This window comes from Panulirus ornatus, chromosome 59, assembly GCF_036320965.1.
Source record: "Panulirus ornatus isolate Po-2019 chromosome 59, ASM3632096v1, whole genome shotgun sequence".
NCBI classification, from domain to species: Eukaryota; Metazoa; Arthropoda; class Malacostraca; order Decapoda; family Palinuridae; genus Panulirus; species Panulirus ornatus.
The window spans coordinates 5,611,067-5,623,860 of record NC_092282.1 but is presented as its reverse complement, the minus strand read 5'-3'; the positions used below and the strand labels follow the sequence as shown (position 1 = coordinate 5,623,860).

At 42.5% G+C, this 12,794-nt stretch overlaps 1 protein-coding gene and 1 long non-coding RNA gene across 2 annotated transcripts in view; one reads left to right on the top strand and one right to left on the bottom strand.

The window, feature by feature from the left end:
- Lim1 (LIM homeobox 1) overlaps positions 1 to 7,241 on the bottom strand; it is a 70,248-nt gene extending 63,007 nt beyond the window's left edge. The window contains exon 1 of the mRNA XM_071696670.1: positions 6,901 to 7,241. Within this exon, the coding sequence (XP_071552771.1) occupies positions 6,901 to 7,073 (173 nt within the window). The 5' untranslated portion in view covers positions 7,074 to 7,241. The remainder of the gene's footprint in view (positions 1 to 6,900) is intronic.
- Positions 1 to 12,794, top strand: part of LOC139767348 (uncharacterized) — an 80,216-nt gene that overhangs the window by 57,052 nt on the left and 10,370 nt on the right. The gene's annotated exons all lie outside the window — the stretch shown is intronic.

Genomic DNA, 12,794 nt, shown 5'->3' with positions numbered 1-12,794 from the left:
AGACAGTGTAGATATCATTACCAGTATCTTGAGGACTGATGAACTATCATGCTCCCCTTATGATACATAGTCGGAAAATATATATATATATATATATATATATATATATATATATATATATATATATATATATATATATCAGTATGAAAAAATTTCTATGAATCAAAACCATGGTCAAACTGACATTTCATGTTGTCTTATATATATATATATATATATATATATATATATATATATATATATATATATATATATATATATATATATATAATTCTATTATGACATCGTTATCATCTGTTCATATTTTCCCTTTTACTAAGTATTCCTTCCCACTCATCTTCAGTTGTACGAATATTGTTTTCTAGTCTTTGACTCTCAAAGTTTTTTTTGTAAATATTATTTCAACAATGTTTTCTTCTATAGCAGCCAGTCTTACAATGCTTTCTAGTTTTCATGGTAATTATGCTTACATTAATTTTTCTTATGGATATTCATGCTTGCAATGTTTTCTATTTTATCATGCTTACAGTGTTTTCTGTCTGTGGGGTTGTTATGCTTACATTGTTTTCTCATATGGATATTTAAGCTTACAATGTTTTCTATCTGTAGTTATTATGTTTACAATATTTTCTATCCGTAGTTATTATGCTTACAATGTTTTCTTCGATGGATATTATGCTTACAATGTTTTCAGTTTCTGTAGCTATTATGCTTACAGTGTTTTCTTCGATGGATATTATGCTTACAATATTTTCATTTTCTGTAGCTGTTATGCTTACAATGTTTTCTATTTCTGTGGTTATCATGCTCACAGTTTTTTCAATATTTATGGTTATAATGCTTACAACGTTTCCTACTGTTGTTATCATCCTCTATTTCTGTTATTATGCTTACAATGTTTTCTATAGATATTATGCTTACAATGTCTTAGATATTATGATTATAAGGTTTTCTTTCTATTGTTATCATGCCTACAATATTCATCAGTGTTTTTACTCTCATATTTACGCTTATGATTTTTAATGCCATTGCTCAAAAATCGTATTCCCAGTCCTTATTCGTGTTGTTGTATAATAGAATGCACTATATAGCCTTTCCTGTCATGTTGCGTTTGATATAACCACATTGCATTCTCATGCCTTGTGGTTTAGCATCATATCCCCCTGGGTGTAATTTTGTTGTGGTTTAATGCCATTCTCGTGATTTCTCCTACTGTGGTTTAATGCACGTAAACCTATTTCTTCCGATGCGGTTGAACACTCCTTCCCTCGCTGTGGTATAGTAGTATGGTCACATCGTCATCCGCCCGAGCCGGAGATTAACGTCATGTTCACAACGTAGAAAAGTATTGTGCAGAGGTGAATAATGAATAGTCAGCATTTCACGGGCTACGGCGCTTTATTGATTATTAATACAGGTGATGCAGCAGCAGCGAGACTGAAAAATGAACTCGACAGCATTCCCGAGGCCAGGTGCCGGAGAGAGAGAGAGAGAGAGAGAGAGAGAGAGAGAGAGGCGTGCGATGGTAGCTCTGTGTGTGGAGTGGTTGGTGGTCTGAGTGTGTGTATGGTAGCGGTCGATGGTGGTGGCGAAGGGGCGAAGTGTGTGGTGGTGAGAGGAGGGGGGTGGGTGAGGGTGGTGACGAGAAGGCCTGGTACCGGGGTGTGTGTGGGGTGATGGATGTCGGTGTTGTCGAGTAGCGATAGCGGGTGATGATGTACGCAGATGATGCTGTTTAGTGGTAGCGACGAGGCAAGAAGGGGTCAGAAGACACGTTATGGGAGGGGGGAAGTAAGCGTCGAGAGGTGTTAATGAGAAGGGAGGAAAAGAGAGGATGGTAGATGGTGAACGTGAGAAGGGTAGGCGTGAGAGCGATGGATGGATATACGACAGGGTGAGGAACGATGAGGTGGTGGTGGTGACTGGTGTCAAGATCGGAGAACGAATCAATAGGTAGTTTGCGGTAAACAGGTAAACGTGTTCGCAACCCCAGTAGGATGAAAAAAAATAATGATCGCATCAAAAGTCACAAATTGTCTCGTTCCAATTCTCTCAATGAATGGAGACGTAGTTTAAAATTCTCTGGCCACAACACCAAACGATCGAACGGCGGAAGACATTATGTAAGTACCCAAGCAACGGTAACTCTTTCTACATTCATTTGATGAACTCGTAGAAAAAAAGAAATCCCGGGCCATAACCGACTTAGCAACACGGAGAAGAATAACGAAGTAGTTCAACAATCTAACAGTCCATTTTCTGTACCCATATTTCTGTGGATCGTTCGATCGCGTCTGCCATTCTTTCCTTCTCCATTCTTCTAAGGACCCTCAGATTGCGGTATGTCACGACCTTAGGTGAGGCAAGTTCAGGATCGATCGTGAGCCAGCGGGACGAACTGCTACTATGTCAACAATGAGGTTCCCCAACTTTCACAAAAAAAAAAAAAAATGCCATCAAGCTTGAGGTGCGAAATTCGGTGTCACGGAAGCCTATACATCAGGGGCCACGAGTTCACGGGATCACGTACATCTGGGAAGGCACGGGGGTGATTGGTAGAGGGGGAGAGGGTGGTGGTAGTGGGGAGAAGGTTAGGAGGTGTGGGGAGGGAGGTATGGATGAGTTGGGAAGTCTGGCCAATGAGGGGAGGGGAAATGGGTGATTGCCAATGGGATGAGGATAGGGGAGAAAATTATTGGCGGAGGGGGGCGTCGCAGGGAAAGAAGAGGACGAGACTTGTCGTGTGGGGTGAAGATGTTAGGGGAGGACACATTTCTAGTGGCTAAGGTTAGGGTGAGGGAGACAAGGCGGGGCGAAGATGGGGAGAGAGAGAAAGAGAGGAGGAAGTAAGAGAAGGGGTTCTGATATAGGGCCATATGATCGGGAGGACTGAGTGTTTTCCTTACGTCTTTGTATGAATATACAAAGCGATGAACTTAGCCACTGCCATGACCCCCATATGGCTCACAGAGGTGTAATCATGTAGACCAAAGAGATAGCAAAACATCGCGGTCGCGCCACAGACCACAGAAGTAACAAGCCATCTTCGGGGAGGAAGGGCGGAGGGCGGGCCATAGTCTACAGTGGCAACAAACTACCTGGTTCATAGTTAGTCGACGGGGATGGCAACCCGAGAGAATGACGATAACCCACAGAGATATCCTACCTCTAGGATCATCACCACAGTTCACGGAGACGACAAGCCTCGCCGAGGCGACAGAATACGCATGGCTCCGATTCAAAAAAAAAAAAAAAAGTTGATAATAATCTAGTGTTGAAATTAACTAGCTATATCTCTATAGCAATAGTACCTCGGTTTATACATCTTATTTCACCCCCCTCCCTCCGACAGCGATCTGAAATCTTCTGAATGTGATTGAACAATTCGATCAGACGAAGGAACCTGACCTAACCTGACCTGACCTGACCTAACCTAACCTAACCTAACCTAACCTAACCCCCTTCATAACTCTCTATCATTTTCCGCTACGCGCCGTAACACTCCAAGTTATTCCCGAGTATATATATATATATATATATATATATATATATATATATATATATATATATATCATATTTTATCAATATTTTTCTTATCAATATCTTTTCTTATCAAAATCAGTATAGTTTTACCGGCGTTTCCAAGCGTATCTGAAGTAATGGTCTTAGCTCACACCCCAACATGAAAAGTTAAAGTGGAAAGTCATTTTTTTTAACGCCGACATTATACTCTGAGGTATACGGGTATAACCCCGCCGCCCGCCCCCCCCCATGCGTCACGTGACGCGGAGTATAACCATCTCTCGTGCAAAAATATATCATGGGCAGTTGGCGTAAAATTCGACTCTCTTAAAAGATCAGAATTTCAAAGTAACGCTTGGGCTCTTTCTTCTCGTGAGAGATGATAATGACACGAGAGAAAATAAAAAAATATTTTTAAATCTATTAAAAAAAATAATCTATCGAGTACTTGTATCAAACGTTAACCTTCAAGAGAGTGTTTTACAAATATAATGAAATACGTCAGAAATTTCTCCAATTAAGAACAATGCCTCTGTATGATACAGAGAGAGAGAGAGAGAGAGAGAGAGAGAGAGAGAGACATAACGACGCTGGAAGACGAAAAAAAAAAGAAAATGGGGGGGGGGGGACAAATGTTATCCAATTTTACAACACGATAATATACAACAACATTGGCCGTGTCTCTCTCCCCCTTTACGGTAAGAATGTGGAGGGAAATGATCAAATAGGGCGAGCGTGGCAGTTAGAGGAGCGACGGGGGAACACCATCACCTCCTCCTCCTCCGCCTCACACACACACACACACACACACACCAGCATAAATCATCGCCAGGGGTTTTCGGCGACCCGCTACACACGGAGGCTTTCAGTAAATTAATATATGAAGCGGTGACCTCCCGTAACACCGCGCCCTGCACGGCGGTCGACCATCACATCCACCCACCTCCTCTCTCTCTCTCTCTCTCTCTCTCTCTCTCTCTCTTTCCTTATTTGTACAATAACGGCTATATTATTTGGGTGACACCTTCATCACAGAGTTTATGTTGCATTTTATCTCTCTATAAAACCACCATACTTCAGGTTTTTAGTAAATATAGAAATGTATATGTACACTCAAATACACACACACACACATACGCACACACACAGGTTATCAGTAAATATAGAATACATATGTACACACGAACACACACAGATGGATATATATTTGAAAAAATGTTTACTACAGTTTCAATGTAGTTTATCCTACATAGAAATACTCTACTGATAATCCTGTTTTTTCATTCATATAAAATCAAGGATAAGATGAGACAGTTCTGTAGTATAAACCTCCCAAAAACCATTCTGGGACTCGCACGGCAGAGGAGCGCGTGGTGGTCAACACCCAGGCATCCGTGTGTGTCGGCAGAGACATGAGTGATAATGGTAGCTCTAAGGTTCTAGTTTTGCCTGCACGGAAGGAGGAGGAGGAGCGGCGTCGGTTGCACTGGGTGGCGTGTATATACCATTAGCATAAACGGGTGTTCATCTGCCGGAAACAATGGCTATTTCGGGGAGCCTTTCTTCGGCACGGCTCCGCTGTCGGAGCCGTGCGACGCATGACATCTTTACATCCCACACACACACACACACACACGCTGCTAATTATCTCACCATTCAGGTATCTTTTTTCTTCCTTCTCTCTCTCTGTCTTTGTGTCTCTTTACTGATCTCTTACTCACTCTCTATCTCTCCCTCTCCCTCCATGACGGGTGTAAGCCTTCCGTCACCGCGGTTACGAATTACCACGTCACTGGAAGCTATACTTATCCTCGTCAGGTAGTCAAAGTCGTCGTACCCCAGCCGAGGGTGAAGGCATAATAATGATAACACCAGCACTAGCGACCACCCGACCCTTGTGCGGAGGTGTGGGGGGGCAGCAACAGTCGGCAGGCGGGTCATTCCGAGAGACGGAAACAACAGCTACGTCTGTTCGTCATTGACACACACACACACACACACACACACACACACACACACACACACACATACGTCGCTGAGGGTATACCCGAGGAGAGAGAGGAGGTGGGTGTAAAGAGGGAGAGGACATACATGGAGGCTTGCATAACTAACGGGGTTTTTGAAGTCGTAGTTCAAGGAAACTTTTCTTCTTTTTTTTTTTAATTACCACACGGAAAGATAATGATCTATGTAAACTCTCACGGGGAGATGTAAACTTCTTTGATGGTAGTTTAGTCTACAAATATATTTAACGTGTCCTATTCGTTTAGTCTACAGTTGTTATATTTTATCTTGTCCTATTCACAGGTGAAAACATTTGATTAAGTGAACCCTGTTTACTTGTCTTCATCGCGGAAGGAATCTTAAACCCAAATTATAATTCGAGATCATTTAAATTCCGTTGATCAGTCGTTCATCTGGCATTTACAAATTATTCAGAATATATCGAAGTCTCTTTTCATCCGCCCCCACAATACTGAAGATGTACGACATGGTTGTACGATTCCAATAAAAGCTGTATATCTATTTGCTCGTAAACATTGGCATGACATTATGCACATAGCCAACACATTTGCGGTGAAGACACAGGTGGTGTTATCAACTCGCTGTCACTCGAAACGAACTCTGCAGGTCTCCAGATGCGATGTATTGCCAGCCACATCTGCCAGTACAGTGTCAGTATTCTCGTAGAATTACATGCTGGGACAGATGTGTGTTGTGCATCTGGGCCCCGCCACCCACACACTTGCGCAGGAGAGGAAAGTTAGCTTCGCCGAGAATAATTTATTATCTTGGCAAACATGAATTTTTACCTCCATAAAAAAAGAATATTGAAATGACGTTATTTGGCATACTGTATACGGAGAAATAAAACATCAGTCATAACTGTGTCATATAAGCTGACGGTAAGAATATATTCATAACGAATGCCGAACTTGACAACGAAATGATATATTTGGAACGGAGGGAGCTAGTGTGATCAAAGGCAAGGTACCTGGCGGTGGCGGTGGTGGTGAGGAGAGAGAGAGAGAAAAGTAGAGGAAGATATGTGGAAAATGCGAGCGCGGTAGAAAACATACAGTAGGAGGCCAATTAGTTAACCCGTCATTACTATCGGTGCCTCACACACACACACACACACACACACACACACACAGCGTTCACATCGCGACCTGGGGAGATCCGTTCTTCCTCCTACAGAAGTCACCAGCGCTGTGTTGATTCCAAGATGATTGTCTGTATATACCGTCCATGAGTTATTTTCTCTACCGGGATTTCGTATTAGGTCTGAGAGCTCAAGCGGGAGGTGAGGAGTGGTCTGGGTTTTTTTTGCTTTTTTTATATATATATATATATAAGAAGGGACGCGACGCTTACCTGAAGAAGTCGTTCTTGCAGAAGAGCTTCCCCTCGCGGCTAAAGCACTTGTCGGTGAGGGCACACCCGCAGTCGGAACAGCGCACACACTCGGCGTGCCACGTCCTCTCCAGCACCGTCACCAGGAACTTGCCTGTGATGGGTTTCTGGCAGCTGGCACAACACACTATCATCTTGTCTCGTCTCTCTACACGGCAGCGCCGCCCTGTGCGCAAACTACAGTTCCTCAGCAACAGTCTTATACAGTCGCTCACAACAGAAATCGAGTGTCACGGGCGCAGCGCAGCGCAGTACACAGTTCCTTCCCAATGGACAGCGAGAGGCACACTGTGGTAGGGACTAGAGGCGGTCGAGGCCACGGGTCGAGGGCGGAGCCAGCGGTAGACCCCGCCCACCGTACCATAGATCAGCCGCCTCGGCCGCTCATTGGTCCAGGCGCCTCCACCGGGATCACCCAGCTCTTATCTCGCCCATCTCAGATGTCAGCCACCGATGTTCACTGTATGTTACCTCTCGCCCCCACTATAACAACCATTAATTAGCCCAGCCGTGGAAATATTCGGGGCACTGTCCTTCGCAAAAGCCCCTTCCCAGAAGAAGCGGGAGGCTTCCGATTTCCCTTCAGCGGCGGGCGTGGCGGAGGGGAGGATAAGAGAGCTAGGAGTATCGAGGCGGGCGGGGCGGGGTCCCGCCACCCACCCACCACCACAACCCTCCCTCACCCCAGCTGGGATGCAGGCGGAGCCGCGGTTCCACCATCAAAACAAACACAGAATCGCCCGGGTAGCGGTAGACTTCGACGACTCTATGACGACATGCCGTCATGTCACTCACGGAGCCTCATGATCACACCATCGTCTGCTCCACATTTTGTTCAAGTATTGACCTGACTGACGACCTCCTCCTCCTCCTCCTCCCTTGCGACATGGGGGAAGCAGCTATGTAGGCCGTGGGCCACACCAGCAGGGGACGTGGGAACACGGCAGCGATGGTGTTGGGAGGAGAGGCCAGGAATGTATAACTCTCGCTCAGAAATGCGACTAGTATACAGTAGCGCTTTGATTAAAGGGGGTTTTGAAACTGTTGGAGATGGAAGAAATCATTCATTCACGCGCAGGTTTTTGAGAGGACGTAATTTACGCACAGTTGGCGTCTTTGAGTCTCTGAAAGAAGAATGGATCTTTCATTGACGAATATGTGTGGAGAATGAAGTTGTCAAAATTGGTACTTAAGTGTAAGTCTTAAAAACGTCGCTGTAAATAATTTTTGAAAAGCAGACATACTTAAGAATATTTCTTTGTATAATCTACGACTCTTTCTTAATTAAACATCTTACTAAAACTGTCAAAAAAAAATTTGCCAAAAAATTTTTTTGACCGAATTACCATAGGGAAAAACGCCATATTAACCAGCCTATGAGAGAATAGATTCGACAAGAAATCGACATAAGTGTGATACTCGACTGATGTCGAGGGGGAAGTACATGCTAAAACCAGCACCAGACGAAATGCATCTGGATGATATGGGTCATAAATGTCGCGCATGGTGTGAAGAAAATCTGTCAAGACGATATTAAAAAAAATCGCTCCAACACAAAAAGAAACAAGAAAATCATGGCACAGAACATCTTCAAGAAAACATCCTCTGGACATAAAGAAAATGACGTCATCAAGACCAAAATAGCAAAATTGCTTAGATACCTTTCCTAAGACACACTCAAGAAAATGTCGCGGGAGTTGCCATAAAACCCTGGCAAGAAAACGGCTTGTGTGTGTGTGTGGACCACAACACTCAAGAAAACGCTGCGGGTTGGGGCTAAATCGCTGTCGAAAACGTCGCGGGTGTAGCCTGTAACACTATCAAGAAAACGTCGCGCGTGTGGACCATAATGATAAAGAAAACGCTTCTCGTGCGGACCACGTCTCCGTCAAATAAACGGCGCGGGTGTGGCCTGCAATACCCTCAAGAAAACGAGGCGAAGTCTACACCCCAAGGAAAACGTCGCGCGGGGGAAGTTCGGAGAAGAAAACGTCGCGGGTGTTGCCTGCAACACACTCAAGAAAACGTCGTGAATATGGGTTACACACACTCGAGAAAACTTCAGAAGACAATATACCTTTTATCCCAATGGGAGAATCTTGTCATCATATCGCCAATACAACTACAATAACGTAGAGAGAACCACAAGTATGTAAGGGTATTCTACAGCAAGTGAAACCTCGTAGTCACACTAACTTAGATACAAACTTTTTCTTGAACAATGGTTTGAGAAAACTTACTTTAGGCCAGTACCACGAAAATTGGCATTATGTGGCCTTGTCTCAAGACTGATCCGATGGAAGGCCGTCAAAAATATTCATTTTTGATTCAAGTGTCGATGATGGGAAGAAGATGTGTCTTGGAGTCCTTCATAAAATATATTTACGTATTTCATCCAGAAGAAAACGGTGACGTAGGTAACAGAGCATTTCCGAAATACACTAAAAAGGATTATAGAAAGTACCCCAGAAGGAGAATTAGAGACTCGCAAAAAACATATAATGGTATTAAAACCCTTTTTTTTTTCAAAATGCTTTAAAAAAAAAAAAAAGGCCATCTGTCCTCGAAAAAGAGGGATGGGTTCTCTGCACCAAAAATTCCGATTGTCAATAGACTGTTGTAGAAGAAAAGGGGGGGTGGGAAACGCGGCCATTAGAAGGGGGGGAGGGGGGCACAACTTGGATACGGTACATAGTTAAGAGAAGGTCTGGCAGGCGGCCAACCCAAGTTTCGGGCCGTGTTCCTTGATGACCAGCCAGACAGTGTTGCCAGAGCGTACCTATCTGCCAGAGACCCTTGGCAGATCACACACACACACACTATATATATATATATATATATATATATATATATATATATATATATATATATATATACTCGCAAAGAAACTGTTAAAAAGTCTAAAAAAAATTCGTGAATTCATAGACAGCGCATTTGATTCGTTGTTTACAACTCGATAGATTGTTTCTGCTTTCAATACAACGTACAGGTTTAGCCATTATACTTGAGAAAAGACAATGTATGATGGAATATATAAAGCAGTGAACTATTAAGATGGTTCCAAAGCTGAGAATCAAATCCTATGAGAGCATAGACAAAGGAGGTTTAAAGATGATTTCACACATGTATGTAAGATAATCACAGGTGTTGATTCTCTCAGTCTAAGCTGCTCATTAAGGCTTGTTCAGTCTAATTTCACTCATAGCAATAGCTACGAACTCGTGAGTGAACCTTTTACTTCGAATGAGGCGAAGTACTAATCCTTCAACAGGACTGTTAATGAACGGGATGCTTTACCAACAGGAGGGGTTGAAAAAACAACAATATGGTTAGAAACAAATGCTTGATAAATATGTAGCTTCGAGTCCACGACTATCTTCATATGCGTCTCCGTGGATGTAAAGTTGGCAGGTGTGTCTCTCTCCTGTGTGTAATCTTCACTCTCAAGAACAGACTCGAAAGGACACAAACAGTTTGTTAATATCTGCATCCCTCTGGGTTTTTTTTCACATCTGAAATGACCGACCACCAGGATCAATTTCCTGTGAGAGTATTCGTGTTCTCCAGGGTTTTTTTTTTTCTTTTTAATGGGTTCTTGCAGCCTAAGGGTGCGCTACTTTCAGTAACAGGGAAATATAGAACCCTTTGGAGTGAGAAGTTCTATGATGAGAGTATTTCCAATGATACAGCATAGCTAAAGGTGACTTTTCACTCGCGGTGTACATTATTGCAGGCGGAACCCTGATATAGCTTCGTCTCTTCGATGTATATCAACTGACTAATTTTTCTCTTGTCTCCCCCGGATGATGTGATTATTACACGAAAGTGCACTAGGGAACTTATCGTGTTTCATTTTCCCCGTGGACTCGTAGGAGTATATATATGTATAAATATATATATATATATATATATATATATATATATATATATATATATATATATATATATATATATATTTATTTATTCCTGTACATGGCAGCTGGCTCACAGCTAATACAGCCATTCATCCTCCCCTCTAGTGGCTCTTGATGAATGGGGTCCCTGGCATTGGCTAGATGTGTGTAAAATACGTTAGGTTAAGACTCGGTAAATATACATGGTTAAGACACGGGGTAACGCGAGAGGATAACTCTCTCCCCATAATGTACATAGAGTAATCATACACGCCTCCACTACCTCATCTAACGCATACGTACACACAGACATACACTGATCATGACTGACGTATCACACACACACACACACACATACAAAGGAATCAGGCCCTAAGGACGGTTGACAATGTAGGCGCGATCTCAGAGCGCGCAGGGCCTGTTGAATATGTATTCCCGCGCGCAAACTCGTTCGTTGTCACAATACACGCCTTCGTGGCTCAGCCGTACTCCCGTGTTGTCACCAGAAAGAGAGAGAGAGAGAGAGAGAGAGAGAGAGAGAGAGAGAGAGAGAGAGAGAGAGAGAGAGAGACGAGGAGGGGGGAGGGCGTTTCCAGAAGGGAGTTAGGGCGAGAGTAGTAAGGTGTGACTTAGTTACACTGATTGAAGTAACTTTTGTGATGTTATTTGTAAAGGGTTAATATCGTAGTACGTCTTGCGAACATAGTAGCTACTGCAAACCAGATATATATATATATATATATATATATATATATATATATATATATATATATATATATATATATATATGTGTGTGTGTGTTTAAGGAATCGTGAAAAATTGGGCGCATAAAATTCTTGATTTGTTTGAAAATAGATATTTTGCATTTATATACCACCGACTTAAGGCCTGAAGTTAAGTCCACTTTCGTATATATATATATATATATATATATATATATATATATATATATATGAAATTAATTTCAGGATTTTATAATAGTTTATATTAGTTATGTATATTCTGAGTAACTCAACATAATCGCAGTAATTTTTTTCCGTCACGCAAGACGTACAAAACGCAAATAAATCTCGGTAAAAACAAACTCAAGAAGATTTATTTACATCGGACAATTTCACGATCCTTTAAGAGTTGATTTCCGGCCACAACGCAGGGGAAAGTATGACACATCTCACAATCAATAATCTTTATCACTCCCTACTTCGTCATTCCTCACAAATGGTTCAAGTGAAATGTCTTGCAACAGCTCAAAATAAAAGCTTGATTTTAGCAAGATCTTTGGTAGCAACAGTAGACCATTTTCCTCCACGAATCTAGGCGTTCGAAACAACGGCTTCGTCTCGGATCTGCTTCATTTCTACGAGGGTTCATATCTGCGATGTGTGTGTGTGTGTGTGTGTGTAGGTCGATATGGCTCCCTGTTTAGACCGTCTGGTGTTTCGGTAGGTCGATAATTGGGGAGGGAGGAGCTGATGAAACTGAAACGATCGGTGTTCACGTTCTTGCAACTCAGAATGTTTGAAATTTGCTTCGACTCGCTCTTGAATGCTGGTTAGGTGTCGTAAGACAGCGACTATGCATGCAGTATGTCTGTTGAAGTATTCAGTCTGGTTCAGAGGGATAGACCCTGAATCAGTCTGATTCAGGGTGAGAATCAGTTGTCTGACACTCCAGCTGGCTAGGCATTTCGACCTGCTAAATGACCTGAACAGCATTATTTCTTTGTTATATATAATGGTATTCAAAATGGCTGGTTAGAATCTAATGGGTAATGAGAATGTGATATCTTTTTTTTTTCTTTTTTCAATGACGTGTGTTTTGGGACAGTCTTGGCAATGGGTAGGTGTTCGAAATGGCTCGCTGTATCAGGCGAGATTATTCGAAGGGCTTTATCCTACGTAAGGAATTAAGATGCCATAATTTATTTTCTCATGGGTGGGGAGTCATCAAAAGAAGAGTGTG